At 42.9% G+C, this 27,557-nt stretch overlaps 1 protein-coding gene across 7 annotated transcripts in view; it reads right to left on the bottom strand.

Moving 5' to 3' along the window:
* The window catches only part of IMPA2 (inositol monophosphatase 2), a 116,981-nt gene that overhangs the window by 44,265 nt on the left and 45,159 nt on the right, over positions 1–27,557 (bottom strand). For 2 of the 7 annotated variants that reach the window (XM_073212807.1, XM_037001081.2), the window contains exons 6-7: positions 24,627–24,735; positions 23,781–23,932 (exon numbers count right to left, since the gene is read on the bottom strand). In XM_073212807.1, coding sequence (XP_073068908.1) covers positions 23,781–23,932; positions 24,627–24,735 — 261 coding nt within the window. The other 5 variants (XM_073212805.1, XM_073212806.1, XM_037001078.2 and 2 more) reach the window with 5 other exon arrangements.

A 27,557-nucleotide genomic window follows, 5' to 3' on the forward strand; every position in this document is an offset into this window, starting at 1 on the left:
CCTCAACATAATAAAGGTCATATATGATAAACCCACAGCCAGCAATATACTGAACAGTGAGAAACTGAAAGCATTTCCTCTGAGATTGAGAACAAGACAGGGATGCCCACGCTCCCCACTGTTATTTAACATAGTATGGGAGGTCCTAGCCACGGCAATCAGACAAAACAAAGAAATACAAGGAATCCAGATTGGTAAAGAAGAAGTTAAACTGTCACTATTTGCAGATGATATGATACTGTACATAAAAAACCCTAAAGACTCCACTCCAAAACTACTAGAACTGATATCGGAATACAGCAAAGTTGCAGGATACAAAATTAACACATAGAAATCTGTAGCTTTCCTATACACTAACAATGAACCAATAGAAAGAGAAATCAGGAAAACAATTCCATTCACCATTGCATCAAAAAGAATAAAATACCTAGGAATAAACCTAACCAAAGAAGTGAAAGACATACTCTGAAAACTACAAGTCACTCTTAAGAGAAATTAAAGGGGATACTAATAAATGGAAACTCATCCCATGCTCATGGCAAGGAAGAATTAATATCGTCAAAATGGCCATCCTGCCCAAAGCAATATACAGATTTGATGCAATCCCTCTCAAACTACCAGCAACATTCTTCAATGAATTGGAAGAAATAATTCAAAAATTCATATGGAAACACCAAAGACCCCGAATAGCCAAAGCAATCCTGAAAAAGAAGAATAAAGTAGGGCGGATCTCACTCCCCAACTTCAAGCTCTACTACATAGCCATAGTAATCAAGACAATCTGGTTCTGGCACAAGAACAGAGCCACAGACCAGTGGAACAGATTAGAGACCCCAGAAATTAACCCAAACATATATGGTCAATTAATATTTGATAAAGGGGCCATGGACATACAATGGCAAAATGACAGTCTCTTCAACAGATGGTGCTGGCAAAACTGGACATCTACATGTAGGAGAATGAAACTGGACCATTGTCTAACCCCATATACAAAGGTAAACTCAAAATGGATCAAAGACCTGAAAGTAAGTCATGAAACCATTAAACTCTTGGAAAAAAACATAGGCAAAAACCTCTTAGACATAAACATGAGTGACCTCTTCTTGAACATATCTCCCCAGGCAAGGAAAATAACAGCAAAAATGAGCAAGTGGGACTACATTAAGCTGAAAAGCTTCTGTACAGCAAAAGACACCATCAATAGAACAAAAAGGAACCCTACAGTATGGGAGAATATATTTGAAAATGACAGATCCGATAAAGGCTTGACATCCAGAATATATAAAGAGCTCACACGCCTCAACAAACAAAAAGCAAATAACCCAATTAAAAAATGGGTAGAGGAACTGAACAGACAGTTCTCTAAAAAAGAAATACAGATGGCCAACAGACACATGAAAAGAAGCTCCACATCGCTAATTATCAGAGAAATGCAAATTAAAACTACAATGAGGTATCACCTCACACCAGTAAGGATAGCTGCCATCCAAAAGACAAACAACAACAAATGTTGGCGAGGCTGTGGAGAAAGGGGAACCCTCCTACACTGCTGGTGGGAATGTAAATTAGTTCAACCACTGTGGAAAGCAGTATGGAGGTTCATCAAAATGCTCAAAACAGACCTACCATTTGACCCAGGAATTCCACTCCTAGGAATTTACCCTAAGAACGCAGCAGTCAAGTTTGAGAAAGACAGATGCACCCCTATGTTTATCGCAGCACTATTTAGCCAAGAATTGGAAGCAACCTAAATGTCCATCGGTAGATGAATGGATAAAGAAGATGTGGTACATATACACAATGGAATACTACTCAGCCATAAGAAGTGGAAAAATCCAACCATTTGCAGCAACACAGATGGAGCTGGAGATTATTATGCTCAGTGAAATAAGCCAAGCGGAGAAAGAGAAATACCAAATGATTTCACTCATCTGAGGAGTATAAGAACAAAGGAAAAACTGAAGGAACAAAACAGCAGCGGAATTACAGAACCCAAAAATGGACTAACAGGTACCAAAGGGAAAGGAACTGGGGAGGATGGGTGGGCAGGGAGGGATAAGGGGGGGGATGAAGAAAGGGGGTATTAAGATTAGCATGCATGGGGGGAGGGAGAAAGGGGAGGGTGGGCTGCACAACACAGAGAGGACAAGTAGTGACTCTACATTATTTTGCTAAGCTGATGGACAGTAATCGTAATGTGGTTGTTAGGGGGGACCTGATATAGGGGAGAGCATAGTAAACATAGTATTCTTCATGTAGGTATAGATTAAAAATTAAAAAAAAAATAGAAAGAAAGAAAGAAAGAAAAGGGGGATTACTCCTTGATAGGATAAAACTATTGGTAAATCAAAGATCAACGCATGCTTTAAATATCCTTAATGTTGATCACTTAAAGGGTATCAGATGATCAGCTATGGAGGTACTGTTTTCGGATAATATTCCTTTCTCTTAATAAAAAAAAAAAAGCAGTTACTGTGTGCTGACCTCCTATGAGTTCTGCACAGTGGTATAGAGGGCATGTCAAACTGTGGGCAAAGGGTCTGTTTGTTTCTAGGCAGAAGATCAAGGCCTAGCTTGGATACCCAGAAAATGAACTAAGATACGATATGAGGAGGAACTTCCGGCATCAGCACTCTCTGGAGGACTTGTGCCAGGGGATGATCATCAGAAAGCCTCCACAGGGATCCTGACGATGCTGCGGGTGTGTCTGCATCCAGCCCACCGTCTCCTGGACTTGCCATAGGAATGAGGAGGGAGATGTCTAGGCTGGCATGTGCATACAGTGAGACAACAAATTTGACCAGATCTGTACTGCTGGAACTCAACCAGGAGTTGGGAGGGGTGCAAGGTGTAGCACTCCAAAATCTTATGACTATAGACTATCTACGGTTAAAAGAACATATGGGATGTGAACAGATCCCAGAAATGGGCTGCTTTAATTTGTCTCATTTCTTTCAGACTGTTCAAGTACAGTTGGACAATATCCATCATATCATAGACAAACTTTCACAAATGCCTAGGGTGCCTAAATGGTTTTCTTGGCTTCACTGGAGATGGATGGTAATTATAGATTTGCTTTGTTTATGTCACCGTATTCCTATTATGTTAATATGCGTGTGCAAATTAGTTAGTAGTTTAAAACCTATACATACTTAAGGTACTCTACAAGAAGATATGTCAAAGAAATAATCAATCCTCCCATGTTTCCTTCCATATGCTACATCTGTAGCTTTTCTTCTTTCTTCCTAATTACAACCCTTAAATAGAATTCATGCCTCATATCGAATTTACCGAGTATCATAATTCCTCCAGGTGGTAAAGATACCTCGAGACAAGTGCTGGGCATAGAAGCCACAGGGCATAAATCTGCAAAGAAGTAAAAAGCTAACCTTTTCAAACAATATGGCTTCTCTCTCACTTACCAACTTTACATTTCCCTGTATGGCCCCGGAAGAGGACTGGTTAGCCATAGACGGGTAAGATTCCTCAAGGGAGGGACAACCTTAGACAGGCACAGTTGCAGGGGGGCCATCAGGTGAGAATTTGGGGATCAACAGAGGTGAGGCTCAGAACCTCCCCCCCCCTGCTTTGAGAGAAATCTTCTGCATCCGTGGATGTCTTGCTGCCCTTGTCTAGCCTGGATTAATACTTAGTCCATATGCACACACCTGATCATCTGATCATCTACATTTGCCCTCTTATAGCACTAAACTATGTTTTCTACCTTTATCTTGCATCTACCTACCACTTCAGCATTTTATTAAAAATAAAAATAATAATAATAATAAAGGGAGAAATGTGGGATTCACATATAAATCAAGTATAAAAATCAAACGAATATTCATATTTGACCTGATTGTTTATAGTTTATAATGAGTGATCAAAACCAAAAGTTTCTGTGATGAATGCCCTTGTACTGTTCACCATGTAAGAATTTATTCACTATGTAAGAATTCGTTCACTATGTAAGAACTTGTTCGTTATGCTTCAAAAGATTGGAGACTGACGAGAATTAGACTTGAGATGGATTAATGATTGTACATTGAGCATTGATCCCCCTATACTGAATTTTATTGTTGTTAACAACCATTTGATAAATAAATATGAGAGATGCCCTCTCAAAAAAAAAAAAAAAAAAAAGAAAAGAGAGCTCTGAAACTGTAAAAAAAAAAGAAAGAAAGAAAGAAAGACAGAAAAGGGGGATTACTCCTTGATAGGATAAAACTATTGGTAAATCAAAGATCAACGCATGCTTTAAATATCCTTAATTTTGATCACTTAAACGGTGTCAGATGATCAGCTATGCAGGTACTCTTTTCTGATAATATTCCTTTCTCTAAATAAAAAAAAAAACAGTTCCTTTGTGCTGACCTCCAATGAGTTCTACACAGTGGTATAGAGGGCATGTCAAAATGTGGGCAAAGGGTCTGTTTGTTTCTATGCAGAAGATCAAGACTTAGCTTGGCTATCCAGAAAATGAACTAAGATACGATATGAGGAGAAGCTTCCAGCATCAGCACTCTCTGGAGGACTTGTGCCAGGGGATGATCATCAAAAAGCCTCCACAGGGATCCGGACGATGCTACGGGTGTGGCTGCGTCCACCCCACCATTTCCTGGACTTGCCATTGGAATGAGGAGGGAGATGTCTAGGCTGGCATGTGCATACCGTGAGACAACAAATTTGACCGGATCTGTACTGTTGGAACTCAACCAGGAGTTGGGAGGGGTGCAAGTTGTAGCACTCCAAAATCTTATGACTATAGACTATCTACGGTTAAAAGAACATATGGGATGTGAACAGATCCCAGAAATGGGTTGCTTTAATTTGTTTGATTTCTCTCAGACGGTTCAAGTACAGTTGGACAATATCCATCATATCATATACAAATTTTCTCAAATGCCTAGGGTGCCTAAATGGTTTTCTTGGCTTCACTGGAGATGGATGGTAAATATAGATTTGCTTTGTTTATGTCACCGTATTCCTATTATGTTAATATGTGAGTGCAAGTTAGTTAGTAGATTAAAACCTATACATGCTTAAGGTACTCTACAAGAAGATATGTCAAAGAAATAATCAATCCTCCCATGTTTTCTTCCATATGCTACATCAAAACTTTTCTTCTTCCTTCCTAATTACAACCCTTAAATAGAATTCGTGCCCCATATCGAATTTAACAAGTATCATAATTCCTCCAGGTGGTAAAGATACCTCGAGACAAGTGCTGGGCATAGAAGCCACAGGGCATAAATCTGCAAAGAAGTAAAAAGCTAACGTTTTCAAATAATATGACCTCTCTTTCACTTACCAATTTTACATTTCCCTGTATGGCCCCGGAAGATGACTGGTTAGCCAGAGACGGGTAAGATTCCTCAAGGGAGGGACAACCTAAGACAGGCACAGTCGCAGGGAGGCCATCAGGTGAGAAATTGGGGATCAACAGAGGTGAGGCTCAGAACCTTATCCCCCCTGCTTTGAGAGAAATCTTTTGCATCCGTGGATGGTTTATTGCCCTTGTCTAGCTTGGATTAACACATAGTCTACAGGCACACACCTGATCATCTACAATTGCTCTCCTACAACACTAAACTATGTTTTCTACCTTTATCTTGCATCTACCTACCACTTCAGCATTTTATTAAAAGTAAAAATAATAATAATAATAGACGGAGAAATGTGGGATCAACATATAAATCAAGTATAAAAATCAAATGAATATTCATATTTGACCTCATTGTTTATAGTTCATAATGCGTGATCAAAACCGAAAGTTTCTGTGATGAATGCCCTTGTACTGTTCACCATGTAAGAATTTATTCACTATGTAAGAATTCGTTCACCATGTAAGAACTTGTTCGTTATGCTTCAGAAGATTGGGGACTGACGAGAGTTAGGCTTGAGATGGATTAATGATTGTACATTGAGCATTGACCCCCCTATACTGAATTTTACTGTTGTTAACAACCATTTGATCAATAAATACGAGAGATGCCCTCTCAAAATAAATAAATAAATAAATAAAAAATAAATAAATAATAATAATAATAAAGGGAGAAATGTGGGATCCACATATAAATCAAGTATAAAAATCAAACGAATATTCATATTTGACCTGATTGTTCATAGTTCATAATGCGTGATCAAAACCGAAAGTTTCTGTGATGAATGCCCCTGTACTGTTCACCATGTAAGAATTTATTCACTATGTAAGAATTCGTTCACCATGTAAGAACTTGTTCGTTATGCTTCAGAAGATTGGAGACTGACGAGAATTAGGCTTGAGATGGATTAATGATTGTGCATTGAGCATTGACCCCCCCTATACAGAATTTTATTGTTGTTAACAATCATTTGATCAATAAATATGAGAGATGCCCTGTCAAAAAATAAAAAAATAAAAATGTCTGTGTCCAGAAGTATAACTCCAAGTTTATCTTAAATTTAACTAAAAATCATTAAATTCCAAAGTCCTTGCTGTAAACATGAAAAAACAAAACAAAAACACCACCTCTTATCAAAACCTTGATTAAACTCTGGATGAACTAGTTCAATGCCATTTTCTTTTCTTTTTTTACTTAAATTTTACATCATCTTTACTTCGGTTATGTGCTGTGTTGACATCTCTTAGTTATAGACACACCATGTCACCTTACATAGAATAACAGCATTTACTCTGCCATGATTCCTTAGTGGTGTGTTCACACAATCACGAATACAGAAGAGCACCACGGCTAAATTATCCCTGTCCTCCGGGAACACTCTCCTATCACGCCCAGAGTCTAAAGATAAACTGCACCCAAATGGCTTTGCGGGGCGCCAGCGTCTAAGAGCGCCTGGGACCTCGGGTGCCGCGCAATTGCCAGCGGGACCGGCAGGGGGCGCGGGAGGGTCACTCAAGCACCCTGCCATGCCCAGAAACCAAGCTCCTCTCTGATGGCTCTGGGCCCGAAGGCTCAGGCCACCGAGGCCACGGCGAGCTGTCCTGCTGGATCTTCGGAGTCCGGGGCTCCCTGAAGATGGGCTGCCCTCGGCCAGGACCGATCTCCAAGGCCGCAGGTGGGCCCACGGGGCCTCAGGGAATAGGTGTAGTCGACCGGCCAAGGGTTGCAGTGTGATCATAATATGGTGACACCGAGCGCTGGAAGCAATGTTCTCCACAGCCTCTCGGGGCTACCTGCCTTGGGTCCTCAATCGGGATAACCTGCCTTCGGTCCTCAAGCCGGGCATACCCTGTCCCAGTAGGCCCTTCTCTAGCAGCAAAAGGGACCTTGCTGCTCTGGGAGTAGTGGAGGGATTCCTGGTGTGGTGGGGGTGGCTGGGGACTTAGGCCGAGCGACAGGAGGGGCTGGGGAATCCAACTGCTTCCCTCACCTGGTGCCTTATTGGTGTGATGTCCGTAAGAGGAGGGAATCAGAATCCCAGAGGATCCAAAGGCCATGCTGACAAGGTGGAATGCTATGGGGAAAACCTTAAAAGCCCTACACATAGTAACAAAAGTCAGCTCTACAGGGACATGGTGATGGAGATGTATCTCCATAGCAACACACTTTAAGGGCTTTCATTTCTGTTGAAAACCGAAAAAGAAAACTGCATACCTGTGTGAGTGAGTGTAGGCCCGGGGATAGGAAATCCCGGGGCAAAATACCCCTCAAAACTAAACTCCGTCAAAGGGAGAAATAAAGTTTAAAACTCTATTGCTCACTAACTGCAGTCCGGCCATCTTTTTTCTCTTGCTCAAGCAGCCACAACACCGGCCCTACCCCTCACCTCTCAAGTACAGATAAGCCCTCTGTTGCCCAGGTAGTCACCCATTGATATGGAGATGAAATTCTCCACCCCTGAGGAAAAATGCAAATGCACTAAAGCCAAACATACTTCTTTCCACCTCTTAATGCCTATTGATATGCAGATATACTAAAGCCAGGCGAGATATTCTGGAAATGCTACAATTTTACCCACAGTGAGACTTTCAGTCATTAATATCTTAGACTCACTCTTGAAGCCAAGGAGGTGGCAGACCCTCCATCCTAGGTGGGTCCTGCACTATAGGAAAGGCAGAGGCCTGGGGGCCACTCTGGTGACTGGTGACCTCTGGCTCAGATGGTGGAGTACCAGAGATGTCACATGTAAACACTTTGGGTCAGCAGCAGTTGGAGGCCAAAACTCAAGACAAGGCCAAAAGGGCTTTTCATTATCCTGACCCTTCTGAGATGGTTTTTGGTGAACCTGGTCCAGGTGCTGGATGTGCTGGGTGCCTGGCCCATGAGGGGGTGAGGAATGAGGCTACCCCAGTGGATAGGGAGGGGAAGGAGACAGGCCCTTGCGAAGTCAGGCTGTGCCCCTATCTCACTGGCCTTCTGACCCTGGTGGGTTGGTATGAGCACCATTTGCCCTGAGCTGTTCATGGCCTTACAGCCTCCTTCTCCCCCAAGACTGATGGGGAATTAACTGACCAATACTGCTGCTTTTCTATGTTGAACTTGCCAGGTACACCTGCGATCTGCCCTATGGCTAGTGGCTGAGTGGGAGCTGGGGAACAAAGATCAGGCCCTTTGCCTGTGTGGGAGGTGGGGCCTCCTCTCCCCAGCTTGGGAGATTTCATTGGTGGGTTTGAGAAGCCTCCAGGGGAGAAACTGTCAAAGCCCCAATTACTTCCTGCATAGATGTATCAGATCATTCTGCTGAACAGAGGAGCATGACCAGTGAACAATAAAATTGTCTTTTGGAACCATGCTGCACCTACCACCTGCGTGAGAGCTCCCTTTCTTCTCACATAAAAATCCTTATAACCGGCTATCTAGGGGCATGCGTACACACACTGGTGACAGTGCCCTCCAGAGTTTCTGGCATGTGGTGGTGACGGCTTTGCTTGGTGCCCAGGCCCTCTGCGTTGGCTCCTGCTTTACTGTCACCTCCTGTCCTCCTGAGTGACACCATGCCCTCCCCAGCCATGCAGCCCCACGATCAATGTTCCGCTCCTCCTGGAACGCCTGTCATTCCAACCCCATCACCTCCCTGCTTTGACGCAGCATCACCTCCTCCGGGAAGCCTGGCCCACCGCTCTGGAGCCTGTGTGGGTCTGGTCTTCCTTTCCCACCTTCTGATTCCCTCTTGCTCGACCTTCAGGTTCAGTTCCTTTGGTCCCCCTCTCTTCCTTGCCTGCCCCTGCTTCCCAGGCTCTGTGGGCACCTGGCACCTGCCTGCTTGCTTTGCAGCCTGCTGGTGGGATCTCCTGCAGTAATCCTCTTACTTCCGTACAGTGGGTCCTCATCTTTCATTCTGGCCATCCTTCCCTCTTTTGCTATTTGTTCTGAATCAATTGTGGGGCCGCTGATGATGTATGGTGCCTGAGGGGGCAGGCCCAGACTAACGCCAGTAAGCCATGTGGCTCATCTGTGTTTCTGATGACTCTGGTATGGGCACTCAGCTGACACCATACCTAACTAACTACATGGACATCTAGATTTGTCTCCTGTGTCCTTTTGGGGGGCTCCTATGAAGTGAGGGAGCTGCCCCAGGTCTTTGCAAGTGGGAAGGGAAGCCTGGCTAGGCTGGGGCAGAGGAGGGGCTCTGCAGCAGCCAAGTGAGCTGCCCTTGCCCTTGGGTCCCCATCTGGCCCCTGCAGCCCACCTGCTCTTCTGGTATGTCTGTTTGATGCAACTGTATGTGCACACACTACTTCTTTTCCCCTCCTGACCTTGGGAAGAGCACAGTTGAACTCATTTTGCTGAGAGGTGCAGAGAGGTTCTCTGAGTAACTCAGGTTCATCCAGTGGGTAAGTTGTGGCCCTGCATAGGCCCTGCACTTCCTATCACCCTCTGGGGACCCAAAGTATTGGTTCATAGGGCCTGGTGCTTCTGGAAATCATCCAAGCTTTGAGGCCACGGGTTTGGTCCTTTGCTTATGCTTTAGAAAATTTGTCCATGCCTCCATGGAAGAAAGCACAATGATGAAAGTGTGTGGCATTGCTTTAATGTTGTTAGTACTGAGGAAAGCTAGGGAAGGCCATATTTGAGATTGCCTGAAGTCCTGGGTGCAGAATAATTATCAAACTGATTGTAAATGGTTTTAATAAATCAGGCAGTCTGTCCAAGCTGTGGTGTCATCTGACTAAATATTTCTAGTTTTTTCCAATAGCTGACCCATCCCACTTAGCTATGAATGATACCATGGTCTTTTTACTCAAAAATTTAATTGCAAAAAATACATCACCCGACATTTCACAGCTCTTGATACTGTCACACACTGTGCCGTGACATCTTCACAACAGCCCTGGGTTGGGGCTGGTCAGGTCCCATGTTACACATTTCACCAAAGGCCAGCAGAAGTGAAGTAACTTCTTCAAGGTTATACAGCTACTTAACATGAACTTGGAACCAGAGTCCATGTTTCCTGACTCCCAACCTGTTTGGATAGTGAAATTTAGTGATCTGCTAGAACAAATGTTTTACCTTTTTGCGGGTTATTAAAAGGCACCAAAACATCTGATGACTGGTACATGAGATGCTTTGAGTAAAACTGTTAAAACAAAGGAGAAAAATTAGAGCAAAAGTAAAGCCTATGAGAGGAATTCTAAATGAATGTAATCATTAAAGTAGGTGAACATTATTTTGCAAGGAAGTCAAAATGATACGGTGAGCAGTTGGTTGACTTTGAAAATCACCAAAGCGAGCGTCTCATTTGGTTTCTGGGAGGCTGGGGCATTTGGGTGGGTGTCAAGGACCTGCCAGGTGCCTTGGTGGGCTATGCCCTGTGCTCTGGCCTGGCCTATGGCCTCAGGGTCTCAGGCACTTCCCTGTTCTCCAAGGGGTCTCTCAGCTTCTCTCCAAACTCATGCAAAGCTTATTAAACTCAGCTTTGGAATGTAAGTCAGCCACCAGAAATTGAAAGCACATGTGGGGCAGAACAGGAAGATGGGGGCTTGGGGGCTGGTGGTAGGTGAGTGAGAAGGCTGGAGGCCCACAGCCATTCAAGCTGTGCCCTCCTGGGGATCCTTCTGCCCTGAGGGCCGTCTTAGGGGCTTTTCCTGTGGAAAGTTACTTCTCTGCATGTAAGAACTAAATGACATTACATCATTAATGAGCATTACACCTCCAAATGTTGAAGAATGTAAGGAATATCTTGTGTATCTGCATACAGTCAGAAGAGCTATTTGAATATATTCTGAAAAAATAAACTCTTGCAAGTCTAAGTCTAAAAGAACAGTCAGCAATTGGGTGAGACTTGAGTGTACATTTTAAACTTCTATTAACAAAGCCATACCATTTATTAAAAAGTCCCACTGAATAAAATTGATGCAGACAAAGCAGTAAAATGGCAAATCGAGCAATTTCCAGAGATGAAAGAAAACCTAGTCTTTTCAAAGATGACTGTAAGTGTGCTTCTGGAACTAGTCAGTGGCTTGGAAAGACCAGGGCTCTTGGGCCAAGGAAGACTGAGTACTCAGAGAAGTTCTGGGCTTTCTCCTGGGTGGTCAGACTCTGGGTAGGCTCTATATCTTCAAAGACAAAACTATAACAAAGGATGATAAGACAAGTGGTCACTCGAAAGTGAACATATAGAAATGTTTTTAAAACTCAGAGTTAATTAAAAACAAACTGTATTTACTATCACAGCTAAAAAACACACCTCTTCTCAATTCCTGCCAGTAACTTTGGCAGGCATGGTATTTGCTAGGTTTACCAGCTGAAGGAACAGAATCTAGAAGAGCCCTGGAGAGGGATGCAAGGATGGTACAACATTCGAAAATCATCAACATCATCCACCACATCAACAAAAAGAAAGACAAAAACCACATGATCATCTCCATAGATGCTGAAAAAGCATTTGACAAAATTCAACATCCATTTATGATAAAAACTCTCAGCAAAATGGGAATAGAGGGCAAGTACCTCAACATAATAAAGGCCATATATGATAAACCCACAGCCAGCATTATACTGAACAGCGAGAAGCTGAAAGCATTTCCTCTGACATCGGGAACCAGACAGGGATGCCCACTCTCCCCACTGTTATTTAACATAGTACTGGAGGTCCTAGCCACGGCAATCAGACAAAACAAAGAAATACAAGGAATTCAGATTGATAAAGAAGAAGTTAAACTGTCACTATTTGCAGATGATATGATACTGTACATAAAAAACCCTAAAGACTCCACTCCAAAACTACTAGAACTGATATCGGAATACAGCAAAGTTGCAGGATACAAAATTAACACACAGAAATCTGTAGCTTTCCTATACACTAACAATGAACCAACAGAAAGAGAAATCAGGAAAACAATTCCATTCCATTCACCATTGCATCAAAAAGAATAAAATACCTAGGAATAAACCTAACCAAAGAAGTGAAAGACTTATACTCTGAAAACTACAAGTCACTCTTAAGAGAAATTAAAGGGGACACTAATAAATGGAAACTCATCCCATGCTCATGGCTAGGAAGAATTAATATCGTCAAAATGGCCATCCTGCCCAAAGCAATATACAGATTTGATGCAATCCCTCTCAAATTACCAGCAACATTCTTCAATGAATTGGAAGAAATAATTCAAAAATTCATATGGAAACACCAAAGACCCCGAATAGCCAAAGCAATCCTGAAAAAGAAGAATAAAGTAGGGGGGATCTCACTCCCCAACTTCAAGCTCTACTACAAAGCCATAGTAATCAAGACAATTTGGTACTGGCACAAGAACAGAGCCACAGACCAGTGGAACAGATTAGAGACCCCAGAAATTAACCCAAACATATATAGTCAATTAATATTTGATAAAGGAGCCATGGACATACAATGGCAAAATGACAGTCTCTTCAACAGATGGTGCTGGCAAAACTGGACAGCTACATGTAGGAGAATGAAACTGGACCATTGTCTAACCCCATATACAAAGGTAAACTCAAAATGGATCAAAGACCTGAAAGTAAGTCATGAAACTATTAAACTCTTGGAAAAAAACATAGGCAAAAACCTCTTAGACATAAACATGAGTGACCTCTTCTTGAACATATCTCCCCAGGCAAGGAAAACAACAGCAAAAATGAGCAAGTGGGACTACATTAAGCTGAAAAGCTTCTGTACAGTGAAAGACACCATCACTAGAACAAAAAGGAACCCTACAGTATGGGAGAATATATTTGAAAATGACAGATCCGATAAAGGCTTGACGTCCAGAATATATAAAGAGCTCATACACCTCAACAAACAAAAAACTAATAACCCAATTAAAAAATGGGCAGAGGAACTGAACAGACAGTTCTCTAAAAAAGAAATACAGATGGCCAACAGACACTTGAAAAGATGCTCCACATCGCTAATTATCAGAGAAATGCAAATTAAAACTACAATGAGGTATCACCTCACACCAGTAAGGATAGCTGCCATCCAAAAGACAAACAACAACAAATGTTGGCGAGGCTGTGGAGAAAGGGGAACCTTCCTACACTGCTGGTGGGAATGTAAATTAGTTCAACCATTGTGGAAAGCAGTATGGAGGTTCATCAAAATGCTCAAAACAGACCTACCATTTGACCCAGGAATTCCACTCCTTGGAATTTACCCTAAGAATGCAGCAATCAAGTTTGAGAAAGACAGATGCACCCCTATGTTTATCGCAGCACTATTTACAATAGCCAAGAATTGGAAGCAACCTAAATGTCCATCGGTAGATGAATGGATAAAGAAGATGTGGTACATATACACAATGGAATACTACTCAGCCATAAGAAGTGGAAAAATCCAACCATTTGCAGCAACATGGATGGAGCTGGAGAGCATTATGCTCAGTGAAATAAGCCAAGCGAAGAAAGAGAAATACCAAATGATTTCACTCATCTGAGGAGTATAGGAACAAAGGAAAAACTGAAGGAACAAAACAGCAGCGGAATTACAGAACCCAAAAATGGACTAACAGGTACCAAAGGGAAAGGAACTGGGGAGGATGGGTAGGCAGGGAGGGATAAGGGGGGGAGAAGAAGAAGGGGGGTATTAAGATTAGCATGCATGGGGGGGAGGGAGAAAGGGGAGGGTGGGCTGCACAACACAGAGAGGACAAGTAGTGACTCTACAACATTTTGCTAAGCTGATGGACAGTAACCGTAATGTGGTTGTTAGGGGGGACCTGATATAGGGGAGAGCATAGTAAACATAGTATTCTTCATGTAAGTATAGATTAAAAATTAAAAAAAAAAAAAAAGAAAGAAAGAAAGAAAAGGGGGATAACTCCTTGATAGGATAAAACTATTGGTAAAGCAAAGATCAACGCATGCTTTAAATATCCTTAATGTTGATCACTTAAAGGGTGTCAGATGATCAGCTATGGAGGTACTCTTTTCTGATAATATTCCTTTCTCTAAATAAAAAAAAAAAAAAGCAGTTACTGTGTGCTGACCTCCAATGAGTTCTGCACAGTGGTATAGAGGGCATGTCAAAGTGTGGGCAAAGGGTCTGTTTGTTTCTAGGCAGAAGATCAAGGCCTAGCTTGGATACCCAGAAAATGAACTAAGATACCATATGAGGAGGAGCTTCCAGCATCAGCACTCTCTGGAGGACTTGTGCCGGGGGATGATCATCAAAAAGCCTCCACAGGGATCCGGATGATGCTGTGGGTGTGGCTGCATCCAGCCCACCGTCTCCTGGACTTGCCATAGGAATGAAGAGGGAGATGTCTAGGCAGGCATGTGCATACAGTGAGACAACGAATTTGACCGGATCTGTACTGTTGGAACTCAACCAGGAGTTGGGAGGGGTGCAAGGTGTAGCACTCCAAAATCTTATGACTATAGACTATCTACGGTTAAAAGAACATATGGGATGTGAACAGATCCCAGAAATGGGCTGCTTTAATTTGTCTGATTTCTCTCAGACGGTTCAAGTACAGTTGGACAATATCCATCATATCATAGACAAATTTTCACAAATGCCTAGGGTGCCTAAATGGTTTTCTTGGCTTCACTGGAGATGGATGGTAATTATAGATTTGCTTTGTTCATGTCACCGTATTCCTATTATGTTGATATGTGTGTGCAAATTAGTTAGTAGTTTAAAATCTATACATAGTTAAGGTACTCTACAAGAAGATATGTCAAAGAAATAATCAATCCTCCCATGTTTCCTTCCATATGCTACATCTGTAGCTTTTCTTCTTTCTTCCTAATTACAACCCTTAAATAGAATTCATGCCTCATATCGAATTTACCGAGTATCATAATTCCTCCAGGTGGTAAAGATACCTCGAGACAAGTGCTGGGCATAGAAGCCACAGGGCATAAATCTGCAAAGAAGTAAAAAGCTAACCTTTTCAAACAATATGGCTTCTCTCTCACTTACCAACTTTACATTTCCCTGTATGGCCCCGGAAGAGGACTGGTTAGCCAGAGATGGGTAAGATTCCTCAAGGGATGAACAACCTAAGACAGGCACAGTCGCAGGGGGGCCAGCAGGTGAGAATTTGGGGATCAACAGAGGTGAGGCTCAGAACCTCCCCCCCCCTGCTTTGAGAGAAATCTTCTGCATCCGTGGATGTCTTGCTGCCCTTGTCTAGCCTGGATTAATACTTAGTCCATAGGCACACACCTGATCATCTGATCATCTACATTTGCCCTCTTACAGCACTAAACTATGTTTTCTACCTTTATCTTGCATCTACCTACCACTTCAGCATTTTATTAAAAATAATAATAATAATAGAGGGAGAAATGTGGGATCAACATATAAATCAAGTACAAAAATCAAACGAATATTCATATTTGACCTGATTGTTTATAGGTCATAATGCGTGATCAAAACCGAAAGTTTCTGTGAGGAATGCCGTTGTACTGTTCACCATGTAATAAATATGAGAGATGCCCTCTCAAAAAAAAAAAAAAAAAAAAGGACTGAAAGGAGGGAGAAATTATATTTTCAGAGCTAAAAGAGAGTTAGAAAGTATAGGACCAACTGCTCATTTTCCTGAAGAACAAATTGAAGCCCAGAATGACAAAATAGCTCAAAGTGACATCGGTAGCTAGCGGGATTTTAAGACTAGAAGAGCCCTGGAGAGCTAGCTATAAGACACAAATGTTACAGGTACCAACTGGGGCCCTGCTTTCCTTAAGGGATTAATTAGCCCAAGGTCACTATTAGGGCTAATCAGTACAGAGTCAGGACTTGAACACAGAACCAGGATTCTGATCCTTACCCAGTAAGGTACCTACTTCCATACACTGAATCTCCTTTAATCTTTAAGCATTAAAAATTTATGCTCAATAATCCACATCAATATTTTCAAAGTTGTAAGTTAATTAACATATATTAACTTAGGTTCAAAATGACATACGATATTTAGTATTGCTTTTCTTTACGTTTCTCTTTTTTCCCCTCTAATACATGTGTTTCAAGAATGGCTCCCTTACACTTCATTTAGTGGTATCTTCATGACATAAGTAGGTTCCCTCAAGGCAGTATATAAAATGACTAAAGATTTTCTATGTGTGTATATACATATAGCCTACAGATTATGAGACTCATATTTAGGAAAAAAAATTTTTTCAATGATCACTATCAGGGTACTGGACAATCTGTTCCAGCACCATCTGTGCTGAACCTGGATGATAGCACAGCAGCATGCACACCAGCAATGGCTGTAACTGCACAGTAGTGTTTTCGACAGCTCAGGAACCCAGAGGGCAGGTGTGTTCTACCTGCTTTCATTAATCACTGCCTTTACATATATTTCGTATGGACATGACTACTACAAGGACAGTGGGGCAACTGTATTTTCAGCATGACCTCTGACATATGAATATTATTTTTTTTACCCCTGGTATTTTGTATTAGCAATCATCTCACATAGATATGTAATGCTTATTGAGGTATAAGCCTTTTTTCCAGGTCCCCACTCTTTTACAGCCCCAAAAGCTCACATCTTTGGCAGTTCATATGCAAGTGATTAAGTGTCCACTTAACTACATCTGGCACCTGAAGAGAGAAGCCTGTCACAGTGAAGATGGTAGGGTAGGGAGGGGTCTCACAAAAGCAGTTTTAACAAGTGCTTGTTAATCTCCTATGGAAAATGTAGTAAGTTGTTACAAAACTACACAATTTAGAGGATGTCTCACTTGCTTACCTAACTGTTTTTAATATGAATGTGAAGGCTTCTTCTGTCAGTCACTCTCTAAGTCTGAGCCTTGAAATCTCCCTGAGCCCTGTCCTGCTTATTCACCTACCAGGAATCTACACAGATCCCTCCCCTTACATGGAATAGATTTTTCTAATTTATATCACTAATCCTCAAAATTTCTTAGAACTAACATTGTTCAGAAAACTTTAGTTAAATGCTTACATATTTCTGTTGCCCCAAATAAATCTGTAATAGTTTGTAATATATAATATATATTAACATACAGATACACACACACACATGCAACCTTGTTGGAAGGATGAATAAAATCACAGGTGGTTTTCACACGCTTAGACAAAACTCCGAGGTCCCCAAGTTGCAGATTATGTGATGCTGATAAAATATGAAACTGCTCCCACAGAGTAAGGCAGGCACTTGAAAATCTTGAAAAGTCTAAGGCACCAGTGCATCCAGTGGCACCAGTGGTCCCCCAGCAAGTCATTCCTCAACAGGCAGAATCTGGCCCAACTGAAAACCACCTCAGATTCAGGGCTATGGAGGCTGGCGTACCTTCTGTGGGGAAGGTAAGCAAGATAGAGACTGGGAGGGAGTAGATGCTAGTGTACTGGGATTATGGGGAAATAAACATCCCTTTAATGTTGTTGTAACATTATTTTCACATAAATAGAATTCAGAAGACAATTTATCTGCTAATACCTGGCTGATCTCCTTAGTTTTATTCATTAAAAATTTGTTGAGCACCCATTTCAAAAAGTGTCCTGAAGGGGCACTGAACTTAGTCAGTTACTCAGACCAGTAGAGTAACCTGGGGCTGGGCCCATGAGTGATCCTGGCTCTCAAAGTCGTCCAAGAGGAGCTCCAAGATGCTGGTGATGAGCTAATAGATAGCAACGATGTCGCCGAAGGGCACTGGCAGTCCCCTTGGCGAGTCAGTGGGAGGCATCATGTGCAGTTACCAGGGCAGCAGCTGAGGCCGGGGAGGAGAGCCAGGGAGGCTCCCAAATACTCTGTATTGGCTGCTGCTGATGGCGGATTAGAAACATGAGAGAAGTTGAGAGTGGACTGGAATTTTCCCTGTCTTAAGACTGACCTTCTCAATTCTTAAACTTCAGAAAGTATACCTGGCCAATCAGTGAATAGCCTTATTAGAATTATTCTTACATACATTTCTTCCTTCCATAGAGCAAAAAATAAGGCCCAGAAAATAATTTATAATCTCTCCCATTAAATAAATGGGTCATAAAAACAACATAATTTAAAACGATGGCACAGATTACCATAACTGTGTAGAATCACAGAACATACCATTAGAAAACCCAGATCTGACACTGTTTGTTGATGGGTCCTATGTTAAGAATGCAGAAAGGAAATATCAAGTAGTAGATGATATAATTCAATAGGACACTGGAAAGGGGGCTCCGTTCCCACTTTAAGTCTGCTCAACCAGCAGAATTACATGCTCTCACTTGTATTTGCCAGCTATCCGTGGGAAAACCAGCAAGCATTTCTACCAACAGAGATATGCCTTTGGGGGGCCTATGACTTTGGTACGTTATAGAAACAGAGTTCTACATTGCTAGATGAACCCAAATCAAAAGTGGACCCAAAGTAAATTAACTGCTCTCTGTCATTATTTGCCTAACTGAATTGCAATTATTAAAATTGAAGCTCATAGACAAATAGAACCTAAGTATCAGGGAAATGCACTAGCAGACTTCCAACCTCAATCAGACAGCACTAGAAGGGGTTGGGGAGGGTGGGTGGGGAGGGAGGGAAAAGGAGATTAGGGGCATTATGATCAGCATGCATAATGTAGGTGGGTCACGGGAAGGCAATATAGCACAGAAAAGACAAGTAGTGACTCTACAGGATCTTACTACGCTGATGGACTGTGACTGCAACGGGGTGTGTGGGGGGGACTTGATAATATGGGTGAGTTGTAACCACAATGTTGCCCATGTGAAACCTTCATAAAATTGTATATCAATGATATCCTAATAAAATAAATAACATAAATCAGACAGCACTAAAACTGTTCCAATACAAAATATGAATGAACTCCTTAAGACTGATTTGAACACTTACAAATGGATTTCATTCGATTGCCTCCTGTAATAGGTTATCAATATATTCTTGTAATTATTCTCAGGATGCACTGAAGCCTTCCCATGCAGAAAGCCTGACACCACAACTGTGGCTAAGAAACTCAGAAAATGTATTTTATTTATGGGATAGCCCCAGAAAAATCTCCAGCAATAGGGAAGCTCCTTTCACCAGACAAATGATTAAGCAATTAAGTAAGTCACTGGAGACACAATGGCATAACCACTGTCCTTACCATCCTCAGTCATCTGGGAAAATCGAATGGACAAATCGTAATTTAAAACTAAAGCTAGCTAAATGAACAGAATTGACTGGCCTAGATCAACACCTACAGGAAAAATATAAATTAACACCTTATGAAATATAACAGGAAGACCTGTGCTTTTGATGAAAGAACCATGTGTTCTCTCCTGTACACATAAATTCTATTATGACTCACTATTCTAAAGCTTTAATGCATTATGACGAAGTATATTTCCACCAGGTAGGGAAGCCTTTCCATGGCCCTCCTACAAATGGCTGAACCTTCCACAACTTTAAGAGAGTGGTTCTTCTGGAAACATCTTAAAAGACTGCCCTAGAGCCTCATTGGAGGGACCATTCCAGGTTCTCTTCACTGCCCAATAGCAGCCAAACTTCAGGGGCTTGAACGTTGGGGCCATGGCTCCCAAATGAAAAGGGCTTCTCCAGACTTTTGGTACTCCACATTAGTCAGAGATCTAGAGTTAAAATGGACCAGGAGGTTCCTCCCCAGAGGCAGATGGCATCTTGAGGATGGCCAGCTCTCCCAAGACCATGGGTCAGGATCTTCATCTCCACTTGAAACCTCTATGCCTTTTGCCTATTGGCTATCTGCCTTTGCTATTAATGCATGAGAAGACAGCCCTTAGATTAGGATTTCACAAATAATATCTACTGCAGGAAATGTAACTAACTGATAGAATTGTCCTGCTAAACTAAAATCAGAACACAATGGGGGCACCCTTACTTACTCAAGTAACTTTACTAGAATCCCAGGTGCCATTGTATGCCTAAATTGTTCTATAGCTCCTTTTTATGAAGTTGAAATAATAAATTCACATATCCCAGTTCCTTGCCTCAATTTAGCCCAACCCTGGGATGGGAAAACAAGATCCACTGAACATATATACAAAAGACACTGCTGAGCAGCCAGTATAAATCAGACCATTTGTAGGCTTGCTGCCCAGCCCATATATTCAGGTGATCTTTCAACGTGTGATAATGCAGCATTTGAGTTTAGGTAAACAGTGCTAACACGTCCAGAACTACAAAGGGCTCCACAAGTGCTAATACTTACGGGGGAGCCCTGTGTGCACCTCCTGGTTACTCCTTTTTATGTGGAGGTTTTGGGATCAGCGCCTGTGGTTCAGCAGCTCATTGTCTTGACAGCTGGAGGATGAAAAGGACAATGTGTTCTCACTGTATTTACTGTTCCACTGTCCCTTCATAATAACCTCAGAAACTCCACACTGGTCCACTCCCTTGAATCTCTACTACTGACCAAAAAGAAGTTTACCACCAGATGTTAAGCCCTCTGGATGGTGGACAGTTGGACATCCCTTCTTCCTTAGCTTGGAGCTAGTACAAACAAATATGCAATTAGAAACTCATCCTTAACTCTGGCAGCCACTGCTGAGTCTACTGCTAAGGTCATGGCTGCACAACCGAAGTCCTCAGGCTCTCCTGCCAAGTGGTTTCAGATCATACATTGCTTTAGATTACTTGTTAACAGAACAAGGAGGAGTCTGTGCCACAGCAAATACCTCCTGCTCTACCTGGAGCAACACCCCTAATACTATAGAAACTCAAATACAAGTAATTAACAAACAAACTACTTGGCTAAAATTCATTCGGTTTGGTACATGGCAGCCCTGGCTAAGGCATATACTTCAGGCTCTTGGTATCATCCTGCCAGCAGTCAGCATTACAGCCTCCTGGTGTGCTAAGTTCTCTCTCAGTTCTTAGACGCATGTGTGCAGCCATCCGCAGGACAGCATAGGGGAACAGAAACAAGATGGACAAAGGATGAACAGAAAAAGCAATTCTTTTACGACTCTGACATGATAAGCTGGGAGCTTCACGATGAGAAAAGAGCAATTTAGCTTCCGTGGTTACTGAGAGTGGGGCTAAAAACACCTTTTGGGTCAATCTCTGGGAGAGGACGACCAAAAGAGGAAATTGTGAAATTCAGTAAAAGGGAGGCCGTTAGACTGAGGCTGCTCTAATGCTGCAGCGCCAATGTGAGCAAAACAAAACCCAGGTGAGTAAATGCCTCCAGATTTTAGGGCAAAACCAAGGCCAACCAGTCCCAGCAGCCAATCAGGTGTTAAGCTATCACCGCTCAGTAATTTCCTTACTGTGCTTCTGCCTTTTCTCTGCAGAAGTTTTTCCTCAGGTCCCATGGACGGAATACTTCTAATCACGTCCAGTGGAGTGCTGCCTGATTTAAATAGATGTTTGCTCAAATAAATTCCTAAAATTCTACTATGCCTCAGTTTATCTTTTAACACATGATAATCACCTAAGAAGTCTTCACAGTGCTTGTCTAAAGGCAGCAGGCAGAAAGCAAACACCATCTGTGGGCTTTACTATGCAAACCTCCAGCAAGAGCTACATCCGGGGACATTATGGGTGGTCTGGAGGAAACAGGGAGCACACTTACGAGGGAAACAGATCAGCTCAGCGCCATTATTTTATTGCATTTGAAGTACCTTCGGAGAGGGCCTGAGAACAAGTCCACTTTATCAGCGGTCCTAAAGCCTTTTTACCTGAGATTTGCATTCTGGAAAAAAAAATCGAGACTATATCATCAATACATATGTCCCATGAGATTAGGGTTTTGGCCCTGAAAGAACTTTGAACTCATACTAACCTGGAAAAGGCTATGTGTGATTAAAGAGGGAAAAATACCAAATCCCGGTGAAACACGTGGATTTAACCAGAAAGCCACACACTTTAGCGTAAGACCTCCCTGTGTTGGGTTAAGTCTGCATGAAACCCTTGACATGAGTGCAGGTGCTCAGGCAGCTTCCTCCGGACCCGCACCAGCTCCTGCAGTCCTGGGAAAGCCTGGTCCTGGGTTATATCTTTTGGCCACTGGCTCCCCTTCACTTCTCATCATCCCGCCCATAGTTAATCGTTTGTAAGGCCTGAGCTATGAGCGTCGCCATCTCTCGGGTGCCCGCAGCAACCACTCTGCAAGACATGAGGTCAAGGGGTCCGCCTGAAGACAGAGGAGAGGGTGCCTGGGTTACTGGAGAGGGTGAGGCAATGAGAATAACTGCTCAGCATATATGTTCCCAGGAAAACAAAGCTTCTGAGCATCTCGACGGTGCACCAAACAGCCTGGTCTGCACGTGAGCCTGGTCAGAGAGAGGGGTGAGTCTGCCCTGCACCAATATGCTGTACAGAACTGATGCTGTCCTGTGGGCTGTGCTGGGAGAATGCAATTTAAGGGCCAACATTTAAGGCTGAACAGTTCTCAAACTCTGTGCTGCACAGTGGCAATGGGGACCCTGTGAGATGGAGGTCCTGCCTCAGTGGTCTGGGTGGCTGGACCTTTTCAGTGGTCTTTTCAGTGGTCTGGAAAGATGGCTGACATGACTACTGTGGGGACCAGGCAGCAGGGGGAGGTGGATGAAGCCCAGCATCCTTCTGGGAGAGGGATATGAACGGGACTAATTGTCTCATTGGAGACCTCTGTGCACACATGCGTGCTCATATAGTAAACCCAGTGTGGGATGCATTTTCAACGTGAAATTGGCCTTTGCAGCCTTGCCATGTAAAGCTGACACCTCTTCATTTTTACACCTGACTGGTGGCTCAGTTAAGGTCTTTCAGAGGAGAAAGAGGAAAAAAGTAGAAATCAAATGACAAAAGACCTACCTCCCTGGGCACACCTAACAGTTAAAAGGAAGCCATAGTATTTCTGCAGAAGAGCTTGGGACTAAAGAACTGGGAGAGAATGGGGCCTAAGAGGGTTCATCCTATCCCTGAGTCATTATTCCTAAACTTAGGTGAAGGTCTGCCTAAAGCTGAGTGGATGTACCAGGAGCAGAGATGCTACAGGACTAGCTCCTGGGGTGGCAGTCACTGGGATATGATGACCGTGAAGCAGAGGGAACAGGTCACCTTTTGGATCCATTCTCCTAAAACCCTGCAGGGTGCCCAGGGTATATACTGTGCTGACCCAGTGCTGAGGCTATGGGCCCTGGGGGTTCCAGTCTCTTCCTTGCACGTGGGGGAGTGCGATGTGCACTCTGCCTGTCTCATCAGGCTTTGTGGGGTGGGAACGTGTGTGCTCAGGACATTGTCAATGTCATGTGGATGTAAAGTGGTGCTATTATCATCTTGCCATAAAGCCTGATCTGGGGTGTTTCAGTGCTGAGAGGCATAAAGCAGGAAGGCAGGAAGAACTGGGAGGCACTGGCCCTTTGTGGCCTCTGTCAGAGACTCTGAGGAAGTAGGGGACATTCCCTGGCCTAGTCTCTGTTGTCACACCCCTAAGGATCAGAGGCAGAGGGTCAGAGTGGCTCACCTGAAGTGTCCATCACGATGCCACCTGCTTCTCTGATGATGACGGTGGCAGCGGCCAGGTCCCAGCAGTGCAGGCCAAACTGGTAATAGGCATCTGCAGCCCCTGAGGCCAAGTGGCAGAGCGCCAAGGTGGAGCTCCCGATCACGCGGACCCTGAGGAGAGGGGAAAAAGCAAGTGCCTATGTGAGCAGCACTGGGCACCAGTTGGATCACTCTTCAATAGTGTGTGTGCCAGCTTCACACAAATTTGCTTGCCCTGATGGAATTAAGCAGGAGCCACAGAGCTTCCACCAATAAGCTCTAGATTCAAATCTGAGGTCCAGCGTGGTGCTGTCCCACAGAGCTTTCTGTGATGATGGCCAGGTCTGCACTACGGTAGCTACCAGCCATCTGTGGCCAGAGGACAAGTGGACTGTGGCTACTGCAACTAAATGATTCAATATTTAATGTTACTGAACTTGAACTTATATTTAAATCTTCCTCTGTGGCCAGCAGCTATAGCACAGACACAGAGGGAAGATGGGGGATAGACAGGGTTCACTGGGACTTGGACTTATTTTTCCTAAATGTTTACTGGCGTAATGTCAGTATGTAGGTATCTTAGCACATGCAGGACTTTATGGTCGGGTGGCTTGAGATCAGTTAGCGAGCTTCTCAAATGCTGCTCAGAAAGGAACAGAGGTCTCCTGGCCACTTCCTAACAGCTGGTTGCACAAGCTGTCCCACTGAACAAGGAAGAGGCTCTCTGGGCCTCAGCATGGGGGCAGCACCTTGTAGCCCCTGGGGTCACAGCAAGGCTGTGCATGGCCTTTTGGTCTCAGGATGCTCCAGGAACTGAAAGTCATACCCATGAGCTTTGGCGTGGAGGAACCTCTCCATGTTGCTCAGGAATAATTTCAGGGTAGCAGGGTCACGTTTGGGACCGATTTCTGTTAGAACCAAGGCCTTTGAGAGATCTGCAATAGAAAGAACTTCCCATAATTAGAGAAATCAAGTCTTGGTTCTAAATGGAAGAGTCAGGGTTTCCCTGAAGCGAGGTTCAAATATCAGCCAGCTTCTCATTCCTTCTCAGAGTAAGTATCATCTTTTGAGTGATTTATGCTGTAATGTTTTTCTGACAGCTATACTGAAAAGTAAGGACATAGGGAAAGAAAGAAACAAAATGCACACCATTTCATGGTAGTTCCTTTAAAGCCACTTTCTGCTACACAATTCAGAGGGAACAGATTCTCAGTTCTCTCTCTTTTCAGGGATAGTTGGTATGAAGAACTTGGAAGATTTTGGTGGCTTAAGGAAATCACCACCATTCAATTAAAACAAATAAAAACAAATCGACACCATTCAAATAAAAACAAAATGACTCCAAGAAAAAATTATACCTCATCAAATAAATCTGTCTTTCAAAAACATTTCTCAAACTGCTGTGAGCACAAAGATGGAACTATTCCTGTGGAGAAAGCACTTTTAAATAATGTCTTTGGAAAGGGAGTCCTCAGGAGTAATCCCCTTGGCAGAAAGAAGGCCCAAGCTGTAGTCCTGTGGCCACCCAGCACTCTTGCCAAGAGCATGGCTGCTGCCAAGCCGCATCCGGCTTGGGCTCCCTCCTGAGCCTGGCTCACTGTGGGCATTGCAGTAGGCGTCCTCACTTTGCTATGGACCCAAACACAACCAGACCTCCCCTGACCCATCTCACCAGGATTGTTGCTCAGGCATAATCAGCCTCACCAGGTGCGCTCAGAGAGCAGAACAAAGACACCCTGTGAAGTGGAGAAACAGCACGTTCCACAGCTGATTCCAGGTAAGGCATGCATACCACGCGGGCACCTGCAAGGTCATCCCTCACCCAGGGACCAGATGACCTGAGAAGACAATCTCCTCTCAGACAGAATCTACACCCATTTTCCCCTTTCCTGAGAGTGGAGGCTCTCATTATACCTTCAACACTTTCTGAAAACTGCTTGGCTCCTCTAATGCTGCCTGCCTGTGGGCGGTCGGAATCACCCCTGCACATAGCCAGCTCCAGAGTAGAGCTCAGGCTGCACCTGCCTCATGCAGCCCAGGGTCTCTGTGGACAGGACCCATTAGCCCTTCTGGAGTCTGTTTCCTCACCCTAACTTTACCAGACTGTGAAGAGATGGTATTTCTCTTATGGAAAAAAGACTTCTTTTAAAGAAAAAGACATCAACAGGGCCAGGTGCAGTAGGCACTCAAATAGTTATCAAGGGAAAGAAAGTTTTCCCTTAAATACTAGCGTTAAGGAAACATTCTAAGAGTCTGCTTTAGCGCGGTTTCTTAAATTACTAGCATTTTAAAATTTATGGGAGAAATTCTTGAGTTAAGTATAATTTTGTCAGCTAGCCTAAGAATCTAATGACTTGCTATGTATGACACTATTCTTGGGGGGAAATGAATTCTGAATGATAAACATTTTAGTTAAAAACATTATTTTGAAAGACATATTGCAATTTGGGGAGTGCCACTTAAAATTTAAAAAGAAACTGGATGGCATGCACATTATTATTTTAGTCAGGGAAAACAAGGAAGAGCTGTCCCAGAGGAAGCTGTGGAGGACAAGGAAGTGAAGTAGCATGGCATTGCCTCATCTTACTTTTAACTTACACACACTCACATGTGTACACAAACATTTTTTAAAAAACTGTTTTACAAGTTATCCTGTTACTTGTTCTTTTGATACAACAATATATTGAGTATCCCTTTCTCCATCGTTCATACTCATAAAGGCTGCATGATATTCCACGCAATGGAAAAACTGCAACTGGTTTAACCACCCTCCACAGATGAACATTTTCAAGTCTTGTTAGTGTAAATGATGCTATCTTTCTCTGTATAGGTTTGTGTAGCCACGTTGATATTGTTTTTAGGACAGATTTATGGAACTGGGATGGGATTTCTCAAAGAGTGTGCATATTTTAGATCTTGATAATTCTTTCAAATTGCCCTTCAAGAAAGCTATACCAGTTTTACTACCATTCTCCTCCCCTCTAGGGTATGATCCTGTACTATTTTCAAGTCCCTGACAGGTATCCCTTACTACAGGATATGTACTTTAAGAGTGATTCTCCCTGAGAACTCAGATCAAGAAAATACTCCTTATATACAGTACATTTCCTGCCTCTGAGACCTTAGTCACCCTGGAAGATACTAAGGAAGATATTGAAGATTTCCCCCCAGAAACTAGAAGGTTTCTGGTTTTTTATTAACTCTGTTCTTGATTTCATTTGGGAAAAAATACATTAACAAGGCCCAGACTTGAAAAACTAGAAAACCTGACAGTCAATTTCCATGAAAGATAGGAATATACTTTTAATCAGGTACATAAGATATGACTAACTGGACTTATTGTGTATGTATTTCACAATGTGTACAAATGTTGAATTATTACCTTCTATACCTTAAATGAACATAATGCTGTAAGTCTATCATACCTCAAAAAAAAAAAAAAGTGACTACTCCTTCAGGCCAAGGCCTAGTCCAATCTATCCTTTTCAGAGGGGTTGGGTACAACTGGGTGAGTGGAGAGGGAAGTCCCCAGAGTGCCAGCCCAGACAAACAGACACCCCTACAAGCAGGGCTGCAGCAAGAAGAGCAGGGGTTTCCAAACTAAGTGCCACAGGGCTATTTCACAAAGGGAAATTATACAAAGTGTTGAAACAACAATGGCTCACATTTACCTAGCTCTGACTATCTCCACTCAGATGGCCCTATGCTGAGCACTTTTTCCTCTGCATTTATGACACATCATTCCTGTTATAGTAAT

The sequence above is a fragment of the Manis javanica genome, chromosome 9 (assembly GCF_040802235.1).
Source record: "Manis javanica isolate MJ-LG chromosome 9, MJ_LKY, whole genome shotgun sequence".
Taxonomy (NCBI): Eukaryota; Metazoa; Chordata; class Mammalia; order Pholidota; family Manidae; genus Manis; species Manis javanica.